General features: G+C 37.6%; 2 protein-coding genes across 4 annotated transcripts in view; one reads left to right on the forward strand and one right to left on the reverse strand.

Annotated features, from left to right (window-relative positions):
• Positions 1-3,594, reverse strand: part of HAUS8 (HAUS augmin like complex subunit 8) — a 10,832-nt gene extending 7,238 nt beyond the window's left edge. Inside the window, exon 1 of the mRNA XM_026035175.1 lies at positions 3,547-3,594. Within this exon, the coding sequence (XP_025890960.1) occupies positions 3,547-3,594 (48 nt within the window). The remainder of the gene's footprint in view (positions 1-3,546) is intronic.
• Positions 285-16,230, forward strand: part of MYO9B (myosin IXB) — a 35,941-nt gene continuing 19,995 nt past the window's right edge. For all 3 annotated transcript variants that reach the window (XM_026035181.1, XM_026035182.1, XM_026035183.1), the window contains exons 1-10: positions 285-347; positions 6,430-7,323; positions 12,837-12,931; positions 13,620-13,682; positions 13,927-14,026; positions 14,170-14,270; positions 14,504-14,633; positions 15,051-15,140; positions 15,428-15,544; positions 15,832-15,966. In XM_026035181.1, coding sequence (XP_025890966.1) covers positions 6,487-7,323; positions 12,837-12,931; positions 13,620-13,682; positions 13,927-14,026; positions 14,170-14,270; positions 14,504-14,633; positions 15,051-15,140; positions 15,428-15,544; positions 15,832-15,966 — 1,668 coding nt within the window. In that variant the 5' untranslated portion in view covers positions 285-347; positions 6,430-6,486. The remainder of the gene's footprint in view (positions 348-6,429; positions 7,324-12,836; positions 12,932-13,619; positions 13,683-13,926; positions 14,027-14,169; positions 14,271-14,503; positions 14,634-15,050; positions 15,141-15,427; positions 15,545-15,831; positions 15,967-16,230) is intronic.

Below are 16,230 nucleotides of genomic sequence, written 5' to 3' on the forward strand. Positions count from 1 at the left end.
GGGCGGGGGGCGCCGCAGAGGCGGCCGGGGCTCGCGGAGCGGGTGGTCGCGTCGACCGATTCCCTCAGGCAGGGGGCAGAGCGCGGCGCTGTGCGGGTACCTCACAGCCCTGGTGCGACCGTCCCCTTCATCCCCCTGAGGCGGCCGCAAGGGCCCCTTGCAGGCTTCCCCCACCCTGTGTACCTAAAAAGTGTCTTTTTGTCTGTTTGTCCTGTTTTGGGGGGCAACGCTTGACAAAAGCCCGGGGCTGCTGCTGCTGCGCTGACGCCATGCTTTGTGCCGGCCGACCTTGTCTTGTTGGCGCGTGTCTCTCGCTGCTGCTGCCGTGGTAGCACTTGGTCTTTTGGGTAAGTTGAGCTTTGCAGTCTTTGGAACAATGTAAAGYTTGTGCAAGCTGGGAGCATCTTTTTGTTGCGGATTTGTAGACGAAACATGAGAGGGTTCTTTTCTGTTCARCAGCGTTWGTGACAGTGCAGCTGATAAACTTAYAGGTCATCCTAGCATGAGCCTAAATATCTTTCTAACATTCTTATTAGTCTTTTTTTTTTCACTTTGTAAATATGTGGTAGAATTCTCCAACAGCTTTGTTTGTAAGTTCTTTGTGAAAGTGAGAAGTCCTTTGTGTCCAAACAGGTTCAAATGTTCCTTAATTTCAGCTTCTGGATGGGTGGCAGTGTCGCGGAGGTCTGGAGATGATCTCAGGCTTCTGGCAGATGTAATTATCCTTTCAGAGATGTCATCAGCATCCTCCCACGTTACTCCTTAAGGTGGATTGGTATCAGTTTGTCTACCCGGCTATTTGCAGATAAGACCTTGTCATAGGTAGTTAGGAGACCTCTGATTTCAGGTCTGTTAGCCGGAGCTCATGACTGAAGTACTTGCCCTAAAGTAACAATGTGAGGTAACCCTGCATTCCAGTTTAATATACTGGTGTCACACCCTTCCAATTTTAGTCAGCCTGTGGTGCCTTTAACTATGCGTCTTGTCAGAACTTTTCCTGACAAGGTCTGGGAGAGAAAACGTAGGGAAAACAACAGGAAGAACTTCCGATGTAAATACGTGTTCATGTAAGCTTCAAGATTCACTGTAGCTATCCTCTAAGAAGAGTTCTTTTGGAATGTATTCAACTTTGAGCTTCATAAATGGTGCCATAACAATGAGATTCTTAATCTGGTGTAGAAATAAGGTACAGTAACAGCTTCTTTTCTTGTGAGGATGGTGTTTCTTAGGCTGATGTTTACTTCATTGCTGGTGTTGACTTATAAACATCAAGCTTGAAAGATGCTACAGTAACATGTTAGACCTGCTTTTATAGAACTGAACTCTTGTTTTTGTGCTTGCCAGACGCGAATATTTGTCTTAACAAAAAGCTTTTTCAGTAGTGAGGACTGTAGTTTGTGCAGAGTCAGGACAGCTGTCTATGGAAAAGGATATTCTAATCAGAGTAGGAGGATTTATAAGATTTTCTGTGGAACATAAAATGTTAGTGGAATAATTTAGAGTAAGTATAGATGGCAAAATTTAAGTGAGGTACATCTAGTAAGTAAAACTTCATGCAGACAGTTTTCAGACAAACAATGATTCAAACATTAGACTTACTGAATAATCCTGTGTGTGAATAACTGTTTGACTCATATGCACATAGTCCGGTATTGCTTAGGCTAAATATGGCCTTTCCGTAGCTGGATGGACAAGAATCGTAGTTCTCATATCTTAGGAATTTAAAAAGAAAAAAAAAATCCTAAAAGATGCAACAGTGTTAGCTATTTCACCAGTTGGGGGAAAAAAGTCATGAGTTTTATAATTAAACAAAAAGTCCATGGTTCAATACTTTTATTTTGTGTGTGTGATTTTGGAGGCTGAAGGGATTTATTAGCTCGAGTTTCTGGGAGACAAGACATACTTATTCTGCCTATCGTTTCCTCTCTGACTTTTGAGTTTTTGGGTCTATTGCAGCTACATTTTATTGAAACAGAAGTTTCTAACATGCTCCGCTATTTCTACATTATTAAATATAGTGAATTTTTTTTTCTTTTAGAAGGGTTTTGTGCAAGTGGATGGGACCATATAAAAGCTTATATTACCCCAAGTGTTAAAAACTTGTATTAGAAGAGTAGTATTAAGAGGGGGTTTCACTCTCATGCTAAGTTTATAATGCATGTAAATCCTTTTTATGAAGTACAAAGGACATGAAGGACAAAATTACTTGGAACTGAGTAATATCAAGGAGTGCCTGAGATACTTCTAAGGATTTTCTTTTTTTAATACATTATCTGTTTTCTGAAGAGTTTAGCAGTGTTTTTATTTCAGAGAATGGACATTCAGAGGCTTGGTCTCTTGTTGTATCATGTTTTCTTTGCGTAGCAAATGATTTAAGTGTGGCTTAAGTATTTGCTTTTATGGACTTTATTGTGTTTTTTTGTGTTACCAAATGAAACTCAAGGTAAGTTCAGCAAAACTGGCCCTTTTTTTCAAAGGTCAATGATATTCACTAACAGCAGTGTTTTTGAAGATATTTATGATGTTTGCAGGTTCTGTTGCTGGCGAGCTTTTTTTATTATTCATACAGTAGTTAGGTAGTTAGTAGTTAGCAGTTAGCGTTTTTTAAGAGACTTTCTTATCAGAGTGATTGAGAAGTGTGATTTTTAACTTCCTTTGTTGACAGCTGTTAATGCTATTGATCATAAAATTAAGAATATCGCCAAAAGTGGTGAGATTACTGCCCGAGGCTCTTTTGGTTCTGCTCTTTGCCACAAAAGCCCTTGGCTATTCTGCCTTTGCCCCCTGTTTCTTCAAATTCCATCACAGGAGCCACATTTCCATTTCCTCTGAATCATACTCAAATGCTCATCTGTAACTCTGACATCACTGTCTTTTAAGGTAATAACATGTTGTTAGACCTTTAATGTCCCTGTAAGCCTGATAAGGTATCCTGGGCTTGTTGCTGTTAAAGTGTGCATCTGAGTCATTAAGAGGAAGTAGAGGTATGCATTTAGGCCATTTAAAGGATAGATTGGGATCGTGATCTCTTAGGGCTGCGGGAAATAAAGTTAACTGAGAAGGAGCTACATGTAATGAATGTAATTTCTTCAATTTTCCTGTAACGCAGGGTCTTACTTGCATTGCAGTCCAGTGTCTTGGTTAGGCATGGCAAACATTAGCTTCTCTGGCAGTGATGACTAGAAAATGTAGTAACGTGTTGTGCCTTTTAATGCTCAGAATTTCCCCTTGGGAGCTTGAAAAAGGAAAGAGCTTTTGGTTAAAAGGCAACCAGGACCATAGGGTTTAGTCCAACAGAACAGTAGACAACAATGGACAAATGTTGAAGTATAAGCAGAACAATAAGCAATGTTGAAGTAATCGATGAGTATCTATCTGCAATACTGTTATAAAAAGGGAGAGAGGAGAACTTATTAATGCTCTACTAAAGGCAGATATGAACAACRTGAGAGCTTTAAGCTTTCAGATTGGTTCATGCAACCCTGAAAATGTGCAAGAAAAATTGAAGAACTGGAATAAAGTCATAAAGTTTGTTATAAAGTTTGCCTGAACAATTTTGCTGTAATGGTAGCTTTCCCTTTTTAGCTTCCCCATGATTCGTTGACTAAACATGTAGTCTCAAATTATGGCCTTATTTAAACTAAACAGATACCCTGCATTGATGGGGGMAAAGTCCTTTTCTAGAATTTTAGTATGTTATGAAGTGTTGTCTTTAATGCATACTTTGAAAACTGACGTGTTTAGTAGAGACTTGAAGGCAATTAGAAAATTCCGTCAAAATTACCATTTCAAATTTGCCTTTTTTTACTTCTGTATTTCTATTTATGTTGTCTGGGCAAAACAAAAAAATAGWTTTTTAAAGAAATTGTGTTTGCATCTGTAAAATAGGAGTATGATGAGAAATAATTGTGTTTTGCAGATGCTGATGACTGTAGTTAGTCATTCCTTAAAACCGTGAAGACGTATRCTTGTCCTACTAACGGCTTGTGAAAAGTAAATCTCATTTTAAGGAAAACAGGAAGGAGTCTGAAGTCTAAAATTAGTTGATGTGTGCTTAGTGCCAGCTTCTGTCTCCCACTTACTAAATTCTCTTAATGCACAACTATTTTGTCCCGTACATTGGACAGGAGAGAGCTTTGAAAGAAATTTGAGGTAACTGTAGAAATTTCCGTCTCTTACAAAAAGAACCCAATAGTGATGGGATGATATTTTCCTGGGTATGCTGCTTTGCATGCTGACTCATGTGGTTTCATTATTACCTTGTGTTCTTGTGTTTCTCTTTTTTTCTTCCAGGTGCTCTYTGTACCTGAATTCAGGCTTCTGCTTCATTGAAGCAGTAAATATTTCAACTGCTTAAAAACGTTCTCAGTAGCTATAAAGCATAAAATTGGAAAGAATCATTGCCATCATCTGTTCAGTCTGCTCTTAACATAAATGAGGGTAATGCCTAATGAACTTTTCTGACTTGGAAACACCTCTGCAGGTGGGGACTGGCTAATTTTCTGAAGAGAACTTTAGGAACCCACATTAATGTCAGTTAAATCTCGCACTTGAGGGTAACCTTGTGATGTTTGTCTTACACTAGGCTGAATTTATCTAGCTTTGAATTCCAGCTACTAGCTTTTGTTATAACCTTGTCCTTCAGACTGTTGAGGGTTATCAAATTCTAGTTCTTCACGCAAGGACTTGAGCTGGTATCAGTCTACCCTGTGTGTTTCTCACAGATGAAGCTTCTAGAGCGTTTGCTGTAAGTGGATATTTCCCAGCGGATTTTTTTTTTTGTTGGTGTTCATAACCTACTTGAATTTTGGATATATTCTAGAGGCAGTATTGGCCATACACCTAGGTAATATGGATGTCTGGCTAAAGCTTCATTTCACATATATCTGGGAATTACATTTACTCTTATGCTTGTTACATTAGGCAAGAATCTCATGTCAAATGATTATCCAGGGTGGTTTTCAAATCTGCCAGGGTGGCTTATTTCAAGTAAAGTCAGACATCTTTAAACAAACTTCAGCTCAGTTTAATTTTTCTTTTTTTTTTTGCTTACTTCTATACTACTTCCCTTGGCTGAATGAAGTGAAAAGCAAACAGTCACTTCTCTCATCACTTCTTTTCTCTTATCAGTTCTCCATAAGCAGTGATCTATTGCTGATTCTACAATATGTCAAGGTGTTTGAGCTTTTGTAGATCAAAAATGTTTGGTATTTGTATAACTCCTTCAAAGGCACTTCAGAAATGGAGAGGCCTTTGAGCACGCTGCTTCATCTTTCTGTATTGCCACGATCTTGTAATAAGCCTTCTTTATGAATGATGAACGAAAGAAATGGAGCAAGAAGCAATCTTCTGAGGGAACATGTAATGTGACCAGATATTTGCTATGATTTGCCTGACTGTCTGTGGCTTGCTTAGCCTTCCTTTTGATGAGTAGCCACTAAAAATGATTCAGCTTGCACAACAATGATTTCTGAAAACCTACTATTCAGAGTTCCCTTAAAGCACATTTCTCCATTCTGAGGCAGTTCATGAGGCAGAACTATGTCATATGTTTCTCTGAAATGAGTTAATACTTGCAGTGGAAGTGGCGGATAAATGCTTGCACCTATCTGCAGATTTTAATTTGAAGTGATTGCTCTTTGTGGCCTCATGCAAGTTCCTAGTCAGTTGTTCAGTGTCAAGCATGCAAGTTCCCTGGCTTTGCTTTTTATATGTGTATGTATATATTTGTGAGTGTGCAATTAAAATACTTTGGTTCTGAGACAAAAATTGAAATGGCATTTTGGGCATGAAGTTTTACAGACTGTTAAGAATGTGTGGATCATGGGCTTAGAACCTGCTTCCTTGCATCTGCGCACTGCTTCTCCTGCTGTGTGCATGGCTGCTCGGAGCTGGCACGGCTGGTTTCAGAATTCACCAAACACTAGTTCAATATCAAGTTGTTTGTGTAGCTTCCAAGGATGATTTGTGCGGGAGGGCAGGGAATAAAYGTTTGTACAGCCACAGCGTGAACCAGGTCAGCCTTAACCTAGGTTAGGTTACCCGGGTTAGGTTACCCTAGGGAAACAGGATTTTAATCTGTATCTCTATTCTAGTTAAGTTCACTTCATGCCTATGTGAATGCTCTTGTTGCTGTAAGAGGGAGAAGGGGGATGACTAATGGGAATAGAAGCGAAGTGGAAAGAAGTGAGATGTTATAACAGCTATTCAGTCAGTGGGATTGACTAAACAGACTGTTTGAAACAACTTCACTGATGTGCAGAAATAAAAATTAGGTACTGCTTCTGCACATTAGTTGTTTTTGTTAGTAATTTCCTCGTGTAACAATTTTATCAGTTTCAGAAAAAGATACTTAGCCCTGATGCTTCTTATACACTGTTTTTTCTAATGCTTGACTTTTTTTCTTATTTTCTCTATTTTATTTTTCAGACAATGGGCACTCCATATTAAGCAGGAGTGTAAGACTGAAGCCCATTTGGGGGCAGAATGAGTTTAAAAGATGCCGACAGTGCAGTTTGCCAGACAAAGGCAGCCTATAATCTTCATATTTACCCCCAGCTCTCAACAGAAAGTGCTCCCTGCTGCAAAGTAACAGCAACCAAGGACAGCACGTCGTCAGATGTCATCAAGGATGTSATCAATATCTTAAACCTGGATGTCTCCAAACATTATGTTCTCGTGGAGGTGAAAGAAGCAGGTGGTGAAGAATGGGTACTTGATATAAACGATTCTCCTGTTCATAGGGTTTTACTTTGGCCTCGTCGTGCTCAGGATGAGCATCCTCAAAAGGATGGGTACTACTTTCTTTTGCAAGAAAGGAACACTGATGGGACTATCAAATATGTGCAGATGCAGCTGCTGTCCAAGGAGACAGATGCTCGGCGCTTGGTGGAGCGGGGATTTCTTCCCTGGCATCAGGAGGACTTTGATGACTTGTGCAATCTTCCCAACTTAACAGAGACAACGCTCCTTGAAAATCTCAAATGCCGCTTTCTAAAACACAAAATTTATACTTACGCAGGAAGTATTTTGATTGCAATTAACCCCTTCAAATTCCTGCCCATTTATAATCCTAAATACGTCAAGATGTATGAAAATCATCAGCTTGGGAAGTTGGAGCCTCATATTTTTGCCATTGCTGATGTGGCTTATCACACAATGCTTAAAAAACACGTCAATCAGTGCATAGTTATATCAGGTGAAAGTGGGTCTGGAAAAACTCAAAGCACAAACTTCTTAATTCACTGCCTCACAGCACTGAGTCAGAAAGGGTACGCAAGTGGTGTGGAGAGAACAATTCTTGGAGCTGGACCAGTTCTGGAGGTAAATGTAGCTAAAATTACCTTTTCTGAAAACTGCTTCTAGAAACTTTTCAATAGCTGCTGTTGAATACAATTTATTTATTTGTTTATTTATTTATTGAGTCACCTGCTTGGCTTAGACTTCAGATATCTCTGGGCTGCATCAGTGTTTGGCTCTGTTGTGGGACTCCTTCTAATTGATGTTCCTTAATCATACTTCTTTGCAGTTGACTTCCTGTCACTTTTCATTGATATTTGTCTTAACTTTCCACAAATAGATGCTAATATTCTGGGAYAGAGGGTATTTTTGTTCTCCCTCTTTCTCCCAAGTTCTGATGGCGTCTGARTCAAGCTGAAATTATAAGTAAATGATTTCACAAATAAATTGTTCCTCTGCAATATTAACTGCTTAGTGTCATTATGCTGTTGTATATAAGCCTGTCCCTGTAGCTTTTTTTTTTTTTAACAAACTAACTTTTCAAAGGAAGAACTAACTTTCAAGCAAATTATTTTCTTGATACATTTTCTTTGAAAAGCATGTTTTTAGTTGGGGAGAAACTGTGAGTCAGTTTGGGCTGTTTTTCCAACAGAAAGCAAAACTAACCACTAGGGAAAAGGGTTCAACTGGTCTTGCCTAAGGTAGCAGCAAGATAAACTTAAAGCGAACTTGTAGACTGCAGCTTTTCGGTTTTACTCTGATCCAAAAGGAAAAACTTTGAAATCTTTGCTGGGTGTAATGGTCCCTAGCAATAAAATCTTCAGTGGCAATGAGTTCAAGCACAGCCTTTGGATTTATGCATGCTCAAATGTAATAACAGTTTCATTGTTCATTATTTTTTTCTTTCTTTCTTAATAATTTAGCTTTTTTTTGTAGCTAAACCCCATGAAAAAGCAATAAAGTTAAACCTAAAATTGTGCTGTATTTATAGATGGGATTTGAAAGCTTTTCTTTAAAGGATGAGGAATATATGCAAGTTCCCTTTTGCCTTTCTTTCTTCTGCTTGAAAGCAGAAGTAGAATGTTTGAGGTTTGCTGGTTGCTGGAGCTCAAGTTTGCTGTTCTTAATACAAAACAGGAAGGGGTCACTGCGGAAAGCACTGTCTGATCAGCTGATCTTTCTGTATTTGAGACAGTTAACTGTTTCRGGCCCTAATCTGCAGGAGTTACAGGTCATATGGGGCAAAGGAGCTAAAATCTTGTTGCTTTCGGGCATGTACATTAAAAAATAAAACTCAAATTTGCAGATGTCGCAGGTAAATATTGCTTAAGTTTGCCAAAGTGCGTGAGAAGATGTGAGGTTTTCTACAGGAAGGTTGGTCGACGCATGTGCTGCAGCTTGTCAGACTTCGATTGAGCAATTGAGTGTGCATTTCATGTGGAAATAGTCTTGCTAGCTAGAATTCTGCTGAGCAATTGAAAGCTTAGTTTGCAAATTTGACAAATTATAACACTGATATTAGAGGACATATTATCTAAAATGTGAAACTCCTGAAATTCTCAGAGAAACTTCTTGTTCTGTGTTGTTGATTCAATGTGAAATTGCTTCAGACTTGGGAAAATGGAGAATTTTGTGATAATTAATTACCAAAATATAGAGCATATATATCCTAAAGTTACTTTTGGATCTGAACGTGTGTTTTTGTATGAAAAGTATTACCCATTGACTTGACGTTAAGGAGAAAGAATCCTTTTTGAAACTGATTGAGGCTGAGTTGAGACTAGGGAGGGCTAAAGGAAGCTAATGGGTGCTTGTGATTATGGTACAACTCTCTGCTAAGGTAATAGGGGTAGAAATCATGACCTCTRTATTCCTGTAACTTCAATTTGCATCAAAAAAATGATGCTGCAGTGGATTTAGACTATGGAAAAGTAAAATCAAACTATTCTGCATGCCTCACTGCAGAGCAGAGTCAGTCTGCATTGAAGTTCTCAGGGTTCCTAGCATGGATGTTCCTGTGYAGTTCCAGTTAAGTGCAGTTTTTTTAAAAAATCAAGTCAAACCTTCATCTCGGAGAAGAATATGATGAAAGTTTATCCATTTTGAGGAATCTGAACCTGTTAACAAACGAAACCATTGTTTTAATGTTGGTCACTTTTTCAGTCAAATTATGGTGACTCATGTGGGTTTTTACTCAAGGGAACTGAAGAACAAGAAGGAAATTTCTCTTTAACGGGTGTTTTGGGGGATTTTTTGGGGGCCTGAACAGTTTTGAAGTGTACCTAAATAATTTGAGAATGTTCTGTTTMATTTTGAAGTTTTAAGTCTTCTGAAGTACTTTCCCCGAATGAAAATATGGCCTTTGAGTAAAGAGAGTCAGATTCTTCTGATGTAAAAGCTGTTAGTCTGTCTCCGAACTTCCGCTTTTTAGTGACCTCTTATTTTCCTGACACTTACATTAAAGGCAGCTGTTTATAGGCTGACCTTCTATAAAAGTTCAAGTATTTCTAGCGCAGATGAGGTGAGTGCTGGTAGTGTAGATGGAAGCAGATTTAGGTTTCTCTGGGATACAATGGATTGTCTCTAGTGAAGTGCTAAGATTTGTCAGGAAAATAAAGATGGGTTCTGTTTTAAGATACCCSTGACTTTTTCATCCTCTTCTAAATTTAGTATTTAAAATATAATTCTATAAGAGGAGTTTTGCCTTCTGCTCTTAAGTTCAGCTTACTTATGGTTGAAGTCCCAAGAATGCACATTTGGGAGCTATTATACGGGTCGGGTTGGGAATAGTGAATCAAACCATTATTTATTTTCTAGAGTTTGTTAATTAATSTTTTCCATAAATGCTTAGGAAGTTTCCAAGAAATTTGTAGTTTCCTTTCACAGGGGGGAAAAAAATGCCTGACTGTGTGTGTTTTGGATATAAAATATATAGTGCACCATCTAAGACTTACTTTGAAGACCGAACATTAACATAAAGCATGGATTTTTAAAAATGTTGATAAGTTTATTTAACATAATAGGTATGAATGCTTGATTTTTGATAATTTAACTAAAAATCAACCCCTACAGAAGATAAAGGAAAGAGGCGGATGGGCAGATGTATTAGTGTTGTCATAACTTTTTTCTCATGGTAATTTAAAAAGCACCTTTTATTTCCATTTGGACGTGTTCCTGGAGGTTTAGTAATAGTACTGAGCCGTTCTTTGGGAAGAATTAAGGTCCAAATAAAATGGAAAGTCCAACAGGGAATGTTCATTAAGTGATATAGAGGAGGCTGTTGTAAATAGGAAATAAGTAAAGTTGAGGTAATGAGATTTTCTGGAACTCAGGCTTCAGAGCTTGCTAAATTTCATTGTAGAAAACAAACTTTTATGTTCTATATTCTATAGAAAGCAGTAAATCCACTSTCTGTCAGTTCTGTTTTCTTAAGTACAGCCCAGTTGTGCATGTAGTTTTGGCATGAGATGGAATTAAATCAAGTGATGCTTTGACTCTGGTTTTCAGTTGTATTTGCCATAAAAGTCTCTGCATATATATTTAGTGGGTGTAGTCAGTTCTATTTAAGGTAATGTAGTAGTTTGGAGGCTATTATTGTCGTGTGTTTGTTTTAAGAATCATATTCAGAGAAGGAATGGAACTTCCTTTTTCCACTCGTTTGCTTGGGAAATCTCTTGGGAAAATTACCTTGTCCTGCCATGGATTAGAGTGTTAGGTTTAGATAGAAAATTCTTGACAGATTTTCAGACTTTTGGCAAGTCTAATGAAAGAGTTAAATTTGAGAGTCTCATTTCAATTCTTTCCCCTTTTATGACCTTCTGCAATAATGTCATTCTTTTTTGTTTTGTTTTTTTAAACTTAACTTCAAAGTATACAGAAGGCTTTGGTAGCAGTGCATGGAATTTGAGTCTAAATTCAAATATTAAGAGGGAAAAAAAAACCTAAAATGCCAAGCAACTTGGAATGTTCTTTAAAAAATTGTAGCTCTTAACAACCTTTATGAGAAAATGATTAAATATATGAAAACTTCCCCAAAAGTGGTAATATTAGACCAGCTTTTGAGAATTCGCTGTATGCTTTGACTAAATACCAGACATATGAGATCATATCAGCCATTAATAGTTTTGAACTGTATTCACTGCTTACATGAATAAGCACCAAGAAAAGCTTTTCAGGAAGCTAGAGTTGTGGGATTTCTGAACTCCGTGATGCTAAAATACATATTTTTTAAAGAAACAATTTAGCAAATGCAATTAAATTATTGTTTTCTTTCATAGTKCGTCTTGGTTGCTCTCATAACTGGTAGACTAGTACTCTTTAGTTAGAAAACTCTTTGAGAAGAAATTCTTGCAGAATAAATTCACAAGTTTGCCACTCCATGATTGGGCAGAGCTTTCCTGTGACAGATTTTGAAATGCTAAATGAAAAACTAGATGGTTTTCTTTGGAGAGCCACAGCTGAGAATAGACTTCTGACTTGCAAAGCAGGTCGGTTATTGCCTTGATGTTACAGGGCTTCTGCTTTTGGTTTGATATCACAAAAGGTTTTGAGCAAGACCATATAAAAAACACTGATAGGCTGCTTACAAAAAGTGGCCTCTGAAAGAAAAATGWTTGTTTTTTTCTTTGGAAAATAGAAAAATGGAAATGGAAAAATAGTTTTYGTTGAGATACTACCTACCAAAAGTAGTAACTGTCTTGGGTAGTTGATGAAAAATGATGCTGGTGCCTCTGATCATCATGTCCTGTCTGAGAAATCAGAGTGGGACCGTGTTATAATGTTTGCATTAAAACATAGTTGTACCATGATTGGACAATTTAATTTAGAAACAGTTTACTTCTGTTTCATACAGTGCTCGTGGGTGCATCGTTGTGTGTTTGTGTGGAGGAAGAGGGTGGCGTTCTCTGGGAAACCATTCCATGAATTTGTTCTATATTAGGCGAGAYGGATTTCCTATGGGAGGCCTCAAGTGCTGGGGAGCTCGAGGAGGAAATATCTGTGGCAGGAATTGCTGGTGATGTTTCATGCTGAGTGGTTMTTTCTCTAAACAGTTGCATTCCACTCTGGGCTGCTTCTTCATACACTGATCACCTTCCATATGTTAACAGATGGACGGGTCTCTCTTGCACTAAGGAACCATAGTTAAGAGTTGATAAAGTTACAGTTATTGCTGGTAACTAATTCTCAAGACATAGTTTGTGGCTTTATTACCCTGGGAGAAGCAATTTCATAGTAATTATACTGTGTTCCACCTACCAAATGTCCTCTTTAAGTTCATAATTGATAATGGTTGAGATTGATTTGAGCTCTCTAGCAGTCTTTTCCTTTTAGTACACTTAGAAATAACTAATGAAGTTTATTCCCCTTCCTCAGGCTACCAAATACTAATAGAGGAACAGATAATAAARGTGTGTTGCTCTGTGACAACCAGTGGAGGCTTCCTAAGCTCCTTTGGTATCTGCATGCTGCCATTCCGTAATATTTTGGGCATGTGGTGCCACCTAAGAGTGTACTCGACAATGAACAGAAGATTATGAAAAGCTCCGTACTGACTTGTTCAGTTTAATTGCAAGTTAACTCCTTTTCTTTTATTACAGGCCTTTGGAAATGCAAAAACAGCCCATAACAATAACTCCAGTCGTTTCGGAAAATTTATTCAAGTCAACTATTTAGAGAATGGTATTGTCCGAGGGTAAGTACGGTAGGAGGTTTTTTTCTAGGTTTGAGCTATGTGCTTTTGGGAACTGATGCAGACTTATATTCTGTATAAAGTACTACCTTAAGGAGGTACTTCTTGTGTGTATATAGCTTGTCACTGTGCATGTGCTTTCAGTATTATTAATCCACATAATCATGTTTTTCTCTTACATAGGAGTAGGCCCTTTCACTTCMAGTGAATAACTTACTTGACGTAGATGAAAATCTATCAAATTTGTTAGCATCAGAAGCAGCAGTTGTTCAATATAATGTGGGAAGGACTTGCAGTCTCTGTATTCCTTGCCATCTGGCAGGGATTAATAGTTATCTAACTATTAGCTCTGGAGTGGGTAACAGATGGTTAGCACTTTACGTATTTTGTTTCTGCATATAATTTTGTATTGGTGCTTTTCTCAGCTTAAACTACCTCTTTATAGTTATGTCTGCTAAAATCAAGCAAGATAGATTATTCTGGGTTTTTTTTCACTATCTCAAATAAAATATAGACCATATGAGTTTTCTATTTTAGTGTAGAGTTAGTAACTRAGCCATTCTCCTATATATTTTAGTGCAGATCTCATTAGTTGAACTCTCTTACTCTCTGGGAATTGTTATCTAATGCTGTGAGAGGTCTTTTTATTCAACCTCATTTTTGTGTTTTTTTCTTATTTGGGGCACTTCAGGGCTGTTGTTGAAAAATACCTTCTGGAAAAATCTCGCCTGGTTTCTCAAGAAAAAGACGAAAGGTAAGAGACTAGTCCTGAGCTTGCGGACATGTTTCACCTCCTGCAGAATTGGTATGCATGCTTATCTGCATACAGTTAAAAATATATGGTTATATATGCTGCTTTAAGAACAAATAATTTCTTTATTATTAACTTGCTGCCCTACATGTGTAATTGATGCGAGAGTCTAAAAGTATTTAAAGTATATAGAATGAAAGAAAAATCCTTATATATTCCTGAAAGAGAAATGTATTTGACTTTGTAGGAACTACCATGTATTTTATTATTTACTGCTTGGAGTCAATGAGGAAGAGCGTAAAGAATTTCACCTTAAACAACCCGAAGATTATTTCTACCTCAACCAGGTAATCTATGGTAGAGATTCAAATGAATTGATAACTGTTCTCATCTGATGTTGTGTTAGAGATCAAAGAAAACAGAACAGGTTGTACTTGTTCTTGTGATATTTTGAGGGATTTTGTCTTTGATTATGGGCCTCTTGTCACAGCATAACTTGAAAATTGAAGATGAGGACGATCTCCGGCATGACTTCGAAAGATTAAAACAAGCCATGGAGATGGTTGGCTTTCTTTCAGCAACAAAGAAGCAGTAAGTACAAACCTGTTAGCCTTTCTTACAGACAACTAGTTAATGATCACGAAGTGCTAGACAGTATGGATCATACAGCATCTTAGTCACATGTAACCCACTACAGGTGGGGAGAGTTGAATGAGTTTTTAGAGTGTCTGTGGACACTGTTTTCTGTTTCCTGAAGATCTGTTGACCTGTTATGATGCTTTTGATGTTATATGATGTTAAGATCTCCTTTTTTCCTCCCTTAGGATATTTTCTGTGCTTTCGGCTATTCTTTATTTGGGCAACGTTACTTACAAGAARAAAGCTACGGGTCGTGATGAAGGGTTGGACGTTGGACCTCCTGAAGTGTTGGACATTCTTTCCCAGCTTTTAAAAGTAGAGTATTTCTCTTTAGCACTAATGTTTAAAACAACTTCTTGTCATGCTGAATATCAGGAATTTACATGTGTTGCGCAAGTTTGCTACAACTAAATTTAGTTTAAGATACCCCTGCAGTTTTTATCTTACAAGAGAGGAAGTGGATGGGACTGGTGAAGTTACTGAGGTTAGGGATGGAAAAGGAGGGAGTATAAACCATAGTATGTAAGTAAGTCTTGTTGCCTAATGAACTGAATGAATGTAAGCGGAGAATAATTTAAAGCTGAGAGCTGATGAAGTTATAGCTGAGTGATAACTGAAACTGTTGTCAATGTGCTTGACGTTTTTTGGAGTGGTAGTGTCCTCTGCTGCCATCAGAGTAATCACTTAGTAGTTACTAGGTAGCATTAACTCTTGTTCTCGCTTGTTTTGAAGGTCAAGCGAGAGATTTTAGTGGAAGTGCTGACTAAAAGAAAAACRGTGACAGCAAATGATAAGCTTATTTTGCCATATAGTCTCAATGAGGTGAGTGTGAAAAAACGCTAGAATTATTTTAATGTTATCCTGCTGATTGTTCTGAGACTTGGGGGGGAAAAAAATAGTTACAAAAATTACAGATCCAGAAAAAAGTCCTATATGAAATTTTGCTGTAACTTCAAAATGTCCAATTTCGGTAGCATAGCAATAAGGTTTTCACTAATGAAGTATACTGGAATGTATGTCGAAATTCCATGTGACACTAGTCTTTGAGTTACACTAGTCTGAAATAGAAGCGTTTTAGAAGTATGTTATGAGCTTTGTTTCATCTGCAGGCAATCACAGCTCGTGATTCAATGGCAAAGTCCTTGTACAGTGCTCTGTTTGACTGGATTGTTCTGCGAATTAATCATGCGCTCCTTAATAAGAAGGACATGGAGGAATCTGTTACAGTAAGTTCTTCWCTAAAACAAGTCTTTGTACACAGTTGCATATTTTGAGCTATCAAAGAGAGCTACAGATGACATGTTCAGACAGCTGGCCTAAATTTTATTCCTTTTGAAGTCGATATTAAATTTCTTACTAATACTAAATCACTCATTTTCACAATAGATGTAACTGTTAAATATTTGAAATCTGTTAGTGTATGCTGCAGTGCTTTTTGTAATGGTTAGCTGTTGCAGATTAGGTAACTGTATGATCGATTGTGTAATGGGATTTCCTCATCCTCTTCCTTTAGTGTTTGTCCATTGGCGTGCTTGATATTTTTGGATTTGAAGACTTTGAAACCAACAGTTTTGAACAGTTTTGCATCAACTATGCAAATGAGCAGCTGCAGTATTATTTCAATCAGCACATTTTCAAATTGGAACAGGTAAGAAATTAGAGGTGCCCAAATAAAAATTTGTATTTATCATGGGCATATCTGTTACCCAACCTTAGAATCGCCTTTCTGCAAACCTCACAGAATTGCTTGAGTTTATCTCCAAAAGTCTTCTCAATTTTTTGCTTTCATGTAGCTTGTTATGGTGGTGTTTGAAGGTGGCAATTTTGTTGTTTTTAGCCCTCCACTTATACTAATAATAGCTAGTTCTTTATTTAGAGAGTTGGCAGTTAATTTCTATTTGACTGCAACAAC

Source organism: Nothoprocta perdicaria, unplaced genomic scaffold (genome assembly GCF_003342845.1).
Source record: "Nothoprocta perdicaria isolate Ctin4 unplaced genomic scaffold, notPer1 scaffold_157, whole genome shotgun sequence".
NCBI lineage: Eukaryota > Metazoa > Chordata > Aves > Tinamiformes > Tinamidae > Nothoprocta > Nothoprocta perdicaria.